This window comes from Mastomys coucha, unplaced genomic scaffold (assembly GCF_008632895.1).
Source record: "Mastomys coucha isolate ucsf_1 unplaced genomic scaffold, UCSF_Mcou_1 pScaffold20, whole genome shotgun sequence".
NCBI classification, from domain to species: Eukaryota; Metazoa; Chordata; class Mammalia; order Rodentia; family Muridae; genus Mastomys; species Mastomys coucha.
In genome coordinates, this window is record NW_022196903.1 from 131,803,198 (window position 1) to 131,813,566 (window position 10,369).

General features: G+C 45.4%; 1 protein-coding gene across 3 annotated transcripts in view; it reads left to right on the top strand.

The window, feature by feature from the left end:
• Window positions 1-10,369, top strand: part of Dera (deoxyribose-phosphate aldolase) — a 97,676-nt gene that overhangs the window by 73,439 nt on the left and 13,868 nt on the right. Inside the window, exons 7-10 of one of the 3 annotated variants that reach the window (XM_031383708.1) lie at window positions 4,539-4,651; window positions 8,100-8,249; window positions 8,475-8,531; window positions 8,648-9,220. In XM_031383708.1, the coding sequence (XP_031239568.1) occupies window positions 4,539-4,651; window positions 8,100-8,249; window positions 8,475-8,531 (320 nt within the window). In that variant the 3' untranslated portion in view covers window positions 8,648-9,220. Of the gene's footprint in view, window positions 1-4,538; window positions 4,652-8,099; window positions 8,250-8,474; window positions 9,221-10,369 lie in introns of those variants that run through there. The other 2 variants (XM_031383707.1, XM_031383709.1) reach the window with 2 other exon arrangements.

Below are 10,369 nucleotides of genomic sequence, written 5' to 3' on the forward strand. Positions count from 1 at the left end.
ACACATACACACACAGACACACACACATACACACATATACACACAGACACACATACACACAGACACACATACACACACATACATACACACACATACACACACACATACACATACACACACATACACAATGAATAAATAAATGCATTTTTAGAATGTCTGTACCTAGCGACAGAGCACCAAAATGTGAGAGTCAAACTTTTACACAACTCAAAATGTGTCTGCAGTGGGAGACTCAAAACCCTCTTCCAGGAGATGGTAACTTAAGCAGGCAGGAGGACAGCAGGATGCAGGTGACCTGAATAGCACCATCCCTCTGTATGGCAGGCATGTGTCCATTCGTTTAGTTGGCTTGAAAAGAAGGTGCATGGTGATCTTCTTATGCATAGTACTAGAGTATTTTCTACTTTCCTCTTTGCTGTGACCAAATATCCAACAAAGCAACTAAGAGAGGAAGGCTTTTTCAACTCATGGTTTGAGGGTCAACAGTGCATCATGTCGGGCAAGGTCTGATGGGAATCTGCCTCTGTTTTGGGGTCAGAAGCATTGGCTGGAATTCCTCCATTCTCACATCTTGGCAGAACAAAAAGCAGAGACAATACCAAGATATGAACCCTAAGCAATGATGAAGATGTAAACCTCAAGTTTTGTTCCTAGTAGCCATCTTCCTCCAATGAAGCTCAACATAGCTCTGCCTCTTCATGGTCTACAATCTTCCAAGACAGTGCCTCCATCTAGGGACCAAGCCTTCACCATTCTGCTCCTAGTTCCGTAGTCTCATGGCTATCTTCAGATAAAATATATTGAGCCCAATTTTAGAAATCTCCATAGCCTTACATTTCCTACTCTGCTCAAAGACCCAAAGTGCTCTGAAACTCAAAGAAGTCCCTTAACTCTGAGTCCCGTAGTATCAGAGAAGTTATAGGTGCTCAGTGTACACCAAGTACAAGTTCCCTTTCCAAAAGAAAGGAATTAAGTCCGGTGGTGGTAGCGCACGCCTTTAATCCCAGCACTTGGGAGGCAGACGCAGGCGGATCTCTGAGTTCGAGAGGCCAGCCTGGTCTACAGAGTGAATTTAGGACAGCCAGAGCTATACAGAGAAAATATGTCTCGAAAAACCAAAAAAAAAAAAAAAAAGAAAGGAATTGTGATGGTGAGGAAAGCCAAGACTGAAACCTAGCAGTGACAACATTTTGATGGGTGCCTGGTGGGTGGCGCACATGCGATTTCTCTGTTGGGTCAGCCCTCCTTGGCAGATAGTCCATGTCCCTAGCATTTCTGTTTTCCCAGGTTCTCCACTGCTGCTCAACTACCTCTATATAGCTTTATGACTAGCTCACTCAGGAGCTGCTTGCAGGGCATCTGACCATGGCACATGTCGAGTGGCCCATGTGGCTTTCTAGAACCTAGGTGCAAGTCTCATCTGCTGCCACCTTGAGATGCCATCTGTTCCCCTTACAACAGAGCTGTAGCTGTCTGTAGTGGCTGTGTGCCATCGTGAGTGCCTTCGTGACTCAGCCTGTGAAAACACCCCCTTAGCTGGGTACCCAGAAGGCGCTCCCTTTTCAACCCGCTCTCCCTTTAAGTGACTTTGTATCACTGCACGCTGGGGCTCTTGATGATGGGAACTTGCCTTCAAAGTACATTTCTTACTGTCCCAGGGCAAATCTTAGTGATATTTATAGTTATGAAAGCACTGTCTGCACCTGACCTGTTCTCGACTTCAGCAGAAGCTCCTGCATCGCCAAGACTGTGTCTCTTTCCTTATCTCCCCACTATACTTTCTTCTTCTCTTCTCACTGCAGGTCTAAGCCAACCCAGTGAACAATAGCCCTGCCACACTCTGCATGTTACACTGGCTCAAGGTTTCTTTCACCAGAGACATCAACCAGTTCCTTTGGAATTCAGCCTTCTGTAGGCTTGCCAGACACAACGCCAAGAGTCTTTGTGACCTCCGAAGCCTTATGAACAGTCTTTCCTGTCTAAATTTCTCTTGGCATTCTGGCTTTCTGAGCTCCCTTCAGAATGGGCCATAATCTCTGCTGCTTAGAGCACTATGGGGCTTCTGTGGACCACTACCGCAGAGGCTAACAGAGTATATTATCCCTTCTGACGCCTTGTGTAACTCTCTGAAGCAGTAGGGATTTTCAGACCCATTCTATAAAGGAGGAAGACTGAATTTGCATGGCTACCATATGAGCCAGAGCTGGGCCCCAGGCTCACTTTCAGCCCTTCATGTTATTCCGCTAGGGTCGCCATGGTTCTGGAGGGAAGCCTGTAGACTTGCCTTTATATTTCCTGCATGTGTCTTCACAGTGTGTATAATCAAGGCGTGTCTAATTGAGCCTTGCAGTGTACAGGATAGCTCTGGAAGTACCTTTGCAAAGCAATTGCATGGGAAGATTTAGGTTGTTTCTTCATGTTCTGTCCCACATGTCCTTGATAGACTCAGAGAAACTCAAATTAATTTTAAGCATTGTTGCACAGATTCCATGGACAGAGCTGTGAACTCGTACCTAAGTGTACCTGAGAAGCTTGTGTGTGTTTGTTAAAGTCTGATCCAGCTGGTCTGGGTTGGGGATCCAGAACATGGGTTTCTTTCATCTAAAAATGCAATTCATTTAAGCTGAGACAAATGAACATAGAATGGCCATGTGACATTTCAGTATTCATACTCCTTGGGATATTCAAATCTGTGTGAATATATGTATTCAGTCATTTGTCATTTTTTTTTTCCTGGTGAATGGAAGCATTCAGAGCTCACACTCTAGTCTTTTAAAACTCTGTGTGTGTGTGTGTGTGTGTGTGTGTGTGTGTGTGTGTGTGTGTGCACGCGCGTGTGCGCATGTGATACAATATACAGCATCATGATCGGTTTCACCCTCCTAAGAAGTAGGACCCAGGACTTTTTCTCTAGCCATATCTGGTGGTCCTATACTGTGCATGGATGAGTTGGGTTTTGAGCACTGCTGGGCTTCATCTGAAGGAAGGCGTCTCTGGTTTGGCTGACTATGTGGCCCCAGATAAACAGGACAATTCTAACAGATAAGCTAAGGTAAAATGCTTTAGCTGAAATCACTCACACACACCCAGAGAGAGAGAGAGAGAGAGAGAGAGAGAGACAGAGACAGAGACAGAGACAGAGACAGAAACAGAGAGACAGGGAGGAACAGAGTGAGACAGATAGACTTTGTGCCATGTGACTACCAAAAAGCTACTTAACTTCTCCATGTCTCAGTGGCCTCTTTGAAGACCTTCTTGAATCAGTGCCTGGTAACAGTGTCAAGGCCCTACTGTGCTCACTACACCCATGGGGCACCTAGGTGCTGATCTCTGCTGCCATTATTAGGTGTCTCCTGCTGTTGCTGTAAACTACACAAACAGGTTTAAGATTCAGGAGAAGGAAGTTGTTGAAAACATCTGCCAGCTATGAAAGGGTACCTATCTTTCATGAAATCCTCATCTGTGTGGGAGGTCTGCTGCTTCATTAATGCAACAGAAATCAGCTGGTGACATTCTGGGGCTCTCACACCTGTGCTGTGTGTGTGTGCGTGCGTGCGTGTGTGTGTGTGTGTGTGTGTGTGTGTGTGTGTGTGTATGTGTGTGTGTGTGCTTTCCTCCGAGTGTGAGAGAATGAGGGTGGAGTGAGTATGTGAGCTACAGTGCTGTGAGAAAGTGTCAAGATACATGGTAGTGGGCACAGGGCATAAAATTGTTTTTATTCATCTTAGTTATGCATTAAACAAACCAACTTGATTTTAATTGGCTGTGAAATATAGAGGCAAGAGTACCAGAGTCTATGAGAATCCATTGAGTGGCTAATTTAATTTATCTGATGGTGAAAGACAAAATTTTTAACAGAATTTTTTCTTTGCATTTTATACACGTGTGTGGTGCATTATTACTTTTTCCCCCAATCCTTCCTATACCCCGCCTACCTCCTAAACCACGCCCACCTTTCATATACCCCGCCCACCTCCTAAACCCCACCCACCCTTCTATTACCTGCTTCTAGCCCTCCCACCCTGTCAACCATCTCTTCTTCCCTTTCATACATTAGTGTCTTCCAGGTTTGCTTGTGACCCATACATTTTGACCAGGGCCATGCAACTTTGGGTTTAGAACTCTCCCTCGGTGCCTGGCAGGCTGAGCCATGGGTATTAAATGAACAACAATGACTGCCCCTCCCCAGAACCGACCACTAGCAGGGAGAGCAGAGCCCCATCCATACCTGAGGAATGATGGCTCAGTCTTGTACAGGCCTGTTGGCAACAGTTTCTGCTGCGGAGGGATATAATAATTGCAGTGGCTGTGTGTGCCCAGAAGACAGCAACTTACAAGCTTTCTCCCTCTCTTCTGGCTCTTACATATAAACAGTTATTATAAAGGGAGCTTTTTCATTTTAGTATTTTCACATAATTTCCAAAAAATAAAGTGTTCCATGGGTGGGGGGGATTACACATAACTCATTTCTTTCAGTGACTTAAGTGTAAAAAGTAAGTTCCTAATTAACCTGGGAGTTTTTCTTGCTTTTGTCTTAGGATCAGATTTTATTAAGACCTCTACTGGAAAAGAAACAGTAAATGCCACCTTCCCGGTAGCCATCGTAATGCTGCGGGCCATTAGAGATTTCTTCTGGAAAACTGGAAACAAGGTAAGTTATTGCCAGTGAACCTTCCTTCAAAGTGAAGAGGATGCTATTTATAACCTTCCTCCCAGCTCACAGGATAACTGCTTCCCTATGCAGAAGGTGTGAATGAGTCGCCTTTATTAAGATAAATGTTTAATTTATCTTTCATTCCAAAAGAACACCTCGGTGGGGGAAGGCGTGCGATTAACCGAGTGAGTGTGAGTATGGGCGCACCATGTGATCAAGAGGGAAACTCACTGTCCTTTTATTAGCTGAAGACAGTTTCAGCACTGAAGAGAGGTTCCTAAATGCCTTCTTTAAGGAACTAATTGTACAGCGACACAGTGGTTTTCTGGCAAGGCGTTGGCTGGTGAAAACAGGTTAATATAGAGATTTAACTTCCTCCTGGAATGGAAAGAATCTCAGAGTAACATTTATTGAATGATAAGCTGTGGTGGTGATAGGAAAAGTAGGCAGGATAATGGGAAATCATCTTCTCCTGCCATTATTGAAGGACACACGTAAATTGGTTTTTCTGTTGGGAAACCCCCGGTCCAGAAAAACTTATTACTTTTAATAATATGAGGTGAAGAGAAAATTCTCGAGGAGATGAACTTATTAAACAGAATAATGAAATGCCACGTAACAGCAGGGAAAAGCTAGCTTCCGTCCTATAGCTCTTGAATTAAATATCCATTTTTTGTGTGTTTTATGGAAGGTGGACGTGCTGTTTGGAAGAGTGTCGAGCTGAGGGGGGTATATGCTACCTTTTGTCAGCTTTTCAAAGAACAACAGAATTTTTTGAAATGTAAGAAGTTAAAAGGAAAAGTGCATACAAGGTGTTTCTTAAAAACAGAATTTGGATTTTTCACTTTCAAGTTGCTTGCCTAGTCACAAATTATCTAAGAATTTTTTTTCATAGTTGAATAGGCGTCTATGCACTCGCATGCATGTGTATGTGTATGTTTAATATAATGAGATTTCCCTTTATGAGGGGCATCTTTTAAAAACCAGTATCTTGATTTCTGCCACCTAGAACCCCCTCCAAGCAGACCTTTAATGCTCTACCTGGTGGACAGAACGTCTTTATGACTTTATAAGTGACTATAGCTTAGATTTGTTTTGGAATTAGAGACTTCCATGATATGTGCTCCTTGTGAGAGGAAATCTCTCCTAGAATTTTCTCTAAAAGAACTCACAATGTTAAGCACAGGTCGGAAAAATAGCTGTTGTTTTCCGTAAGGACACTGGTCCTACCTCCGTGCTACTTGGTGGTCTTCCTGCATTGATACAGATCTGCCGATTTATTGAATGTTTTCTTCTTATTGTTGGTTTGGTTTGTTTTCAAAGAAAAGCTGTATAAGGAGAAATTCATCTTTTCCCTTCAGTTGTAACTGTCACTAGTTAGGCCCATGGGACTCATTGCTAAGGTCGTTTAACAAACTAATTCTGCTGGGTCACAGAAGGTTTCTGATAAAGCATTGGCCTAAGGAAATCAAAATCAGATATTCAGCTCACCATGCACGTGGATTCCCTTAGTGGCTGTGGGTCTGGAAGATTCCCTTGGTGTCCATGTTTCATGAGCATATTAGAGGTAAAACATCTTATTGGGAACTAAAGGGATAGCTCCTGAGTGGGTGATCACAGGCGATGCTGAGCTGTGCTGATTCTCAGGTATAAATGCGAACATGTCCCTTCCAGGGACAGCCTTCAGATAGCCAAAAACAAGCCTCAGAGAATAAGACAAGAGCTCAGCAGTCCAGGCTGGCGTTTGGAGGCGTACCTTGCTTGTCTTCATATCCCTCCTTTATAGTTTGTCCTTGTCCCCACTTAGTGTTAAGCAAAGACCAAGTACAAGACATATATACCCTGTTTACTTTGTAACATTTGCTATCCAGCAAGGAGAACCTGTATATGCACCTGCGAGCCAGGCATGGCCTTTAAGTTGTTGACAGCAAGGCTACGAGGCCATGTACTGTGGTTCCTCCTTCCCTGATGCAAGGCCTGTGGTGTGGTACACAAGCCCACCTTCCCAGACTGCGCCTGCTGTTGCCCGAGAAGCTACTGTTTAGTGGTTCATGACTAATTTCATCACAGATTTATGTTTTCTGTATTCTCTCTCTTAAACAATATTAACATATATAAGAACTTCTTTTTGAAAACATAACTGAGCAGAGTTGTTGACACTGAAATATATTTATAGAAAAACTCTTATGGACACTGCCCACCCTGCAGAAAGGCTCTTTGGCCGCCATGCATGCTCCTGTCGGCTCAAGGCTTCATTTGATCTGTTTGTTTGATTGCCATTCCTCAGCAATGGCTAGAAGTGTCCTGTGCCTACTGAGCAAGCTGTCCCGCATGTGACTGAGGCAGGGAACAACTTCGGAGTCCATTCGTGACTTGGCAGTGGTGGGGTTCACAGGAAGGCTTCTTGGTTCCTTTCTCTATGTGGTTAGCAGTGCCTCCTGCTAGTGTGATCTATGTGAAAAAAGCCCCAGTGTGACTTGGCAGCTTGTGGGTATAGATTTGTCTACTCTTTTGGACGGCTATATTCCTACGACAAGCGAATCCGGGGCACCATGAGATTACAATACATGGGACCTGTTCTTTTCTATGGATATCAGACATAATGTAGAAACAACACAAATTGGCTGATTTGCGCTATGTCTTCCTGTTTTACTAAGGATTTATGTGTGCATGCATGCCTGTGTGTTTGTATGCATCATGCATGTGTGCATGTGTGCATACATACCTGTGTGTCTTTATGCTTCATGTATGTGTGGCTGCCTGAGGAAGCCAGAAAATGTCGCCAGAACCCCTGGAGCTAGAGCCCCTCCACATGAGTGCTGAGAACTGAACACACGTCCTGTGACAAAGCATGGGTTGGAGATGGCTCTCAGCTATGAATTGGGCTGGTTTACGACCATCCCCGTAGAGCTTCTCCCATGCTTACACTAATGGTTGGCCTGCCTTCTAGAACTCCATGTGCATACAGCCTCAGAGAAGAAGCCTGCAACTCAGTTGGTTAAAGCAACTGTCAGTTCCTTCTGCTGAAGAAAGTCTGGTTTGGGTGACCGTGTGGCCGCACGGATTCCATCTGAAGTGCACATGCACCTGGCACCTCCGGATGAAGGCTCCTTGGAAGCAGTGTAGACTTGATGGACACCTGTGGTGTAGTTTGTCTCTTGACACTTCCATTGGCTTCTCCAGATGTGCAGATGTAGTCTAGACAGTGGAGGGTTATGACGTGACATGCACCCGTTCTTGCCCCTTCGGAAGCAGTGGCCTGGTTCCCATGTGTCTGGGAAAGTTATTTTGAAGTTTGGTCAGGTAAGGCCCTGCTGAAATGGGCCCCTGGCTTTGCTGAGGTGAAAAAACGACTAAGAAGGAAAGGGTGACTCAAGACTGATTATTTGCGGGGACACTTTTGAAATCAGCCTGGTGACAGTGGCCGCTCTTCTCTCCCCCTCAGGTAGGCTTTAAGCCTGCAGGAGGCATCCGCACTGCAAAGGAGTCCCTAGCATGGCTCTCCCTGGTAAAGGAGGAGCTAGGCAACGAGTGGCTGACGCCTGACCTCTTCCGGATAGGGGCCAGTTCTCTGCTTTCAGACATCGAGAGACAGGTGAGTGACAACACATTGTCCTTGGAAGGAGTGGAGGCTGACCAAATCAGAACCGAGACTCCAGCTCCTAGGAGCAGAGCTGCCCCTGTTACAGAGATCAGCTGTAAATTCTTCTGAAAGGCATGCTAACACAGTGCCACGGGAAGTTACTATTGTGCAATAGTGTAATTACTACTTAATGTGTATGGTTGCTTAATTAATTAATGAAACTGGCTTTCTTCACAGATTTACCATCACGTGACTGGACGCCATGCAGCTTGTCATGATCTTCCGATGTCTTAGGTCAGCAGCCAGCCCAGAAAAGCATCTTGCAACAAATTGTTCAAAAAAAAATGTTTTTGCATAATTGCTAAGGTTATATAATTTCAGAACAATTAACTGACTTTCCCCCATTACAGTCTCCCCAGAAATCAACTCGAAACAATAAAGGAAACAAACCAGTTGAATCTAAATGTGGATTCAGATCAAGAAAGGTTGACGTGGTCTTCATTACCAGACGGTCCGTGTTTATTAATTTTGTGAAGATTTCCTTTGGAAAACTCAGAATAAAATGTTTCTAATAGCCTGCACTCCAGAAAATTCTGAAGGGAAAATGAAATGAAATTGCCTGAGACCTGAGATTCTAGGGTGGGGGAGGCAGGGGAGGCTTGGAGGGAAGGGTGTTTATTACCAAACCTGGCACACCTGTTCAGCTCTGACTACAGGGTGGTCTCGGAGAGCCGATGCCAAAGGCTGTCCTCTGACATCCACACATCTGCGTCCCCTACCTCTGACTCATAATAAATTTAAAAATGTGATGAAAATGAAACTGGGTGCTAGGGATGCCCTGTTCCCCTGCTGCCTCCCAGTGTGGAGCCCCGACTCTCTGTGCTATCCTGAACATTCTCACTAGTTGTTTTGCTAATAAGATTGTGATGATATTGCAAGAGAATGAATATCACTGAATTTTTAAATAAAAAAATCTCTGTGCTTATTTATTTATTTTGTTCACTTTTGGTGGTGGCCTGGGGGTAGGTGGTCTGGGCTGGAGCTTAAAAAATACTTCTGGCAGGTGGAGGAGGTATTGGTGTTGGTGCACATCTTGAATTCCAGAACTCAGGTGTAGAGTCAGGCAGATCACTGTGAGATCAAGGCCAGCCTGGTCTACACAGAGAAACCCTGTCTCGAGAAGAGAAAAAAAAAAATTCTGGGAGCACCTCCTGCCTGGCTTGGGAGCACCTCCTTCCTGGCTTGGGAGCACCTCATGCCTGGCTTGGGAGCACCTCCTTCCTGGCTTGGGAGCACCTCATGCCTGGCTTGGGAGCACCTCCTGCCTGGCTTGGGAGCACCCCCTGCCTGGCTTCGGAATATCACCCTGCCTGGCTTGGTGGTCTTTGTTGTCTTTATCTCTTTAAATTATTTCCGTTATTGAAGAAAGAGAAAAACTGGGCATGTGGTGGCATCTGCCTGTAACTCCAGCCCTGGCCGGGCATCTTCCTTTGCAGTGAGTCACAGGCTCTTGTCTAAAAACCAGGCAGACTGCTCCTAAGGAAGGACACAAAGGCTGGCCTTCATTTTCCACACACACACATATGCTTTTCCCTGCACACATGTGTGCACATACTCAGGTAAGCCCAAGCTTGGAGAAGTAGCCACTGTATAGGGATGGCATGCCTGTGTACCCTGTGGGAGAAGCCTGGGACTCTGATACCCAGGACTACAAAAATAAGTAAGCCGGTAATCAGCAAGCTAGATGGGAATCCAGCTGCTGTGTCTGCAGTTACTTTTGAGGGTCACTGTCCTGCAGCTCCGGACCCACAAACAGAGCTGTGTCATGTGACTGGCTTCATGTTCTCTATGTCCCTTTGCTCTGTGGCTCCTCCTTTCCTCCAGCTTCTATCAGCATGCTCACATCTCTACCACCTGCAGAACCTGAGCCTTGGAAATGGTGCCTTTTCATCGAGTCTCTCTGTCTCTATCTCTCTCCCTCCCCTTCCTTCCCTCCTCTTCTTTCCCTCCCTCCTCCCCTTCCTTCCTCCTTCCCTTTCTCCCTTCTCCCCTCCCTCCCTCCTTCTCTCCCTCCCTCCCTCCCTCTCTCCCTCCTTTCTTTTCTTCTCTGAATACCTCAGCTGTTGTCATGA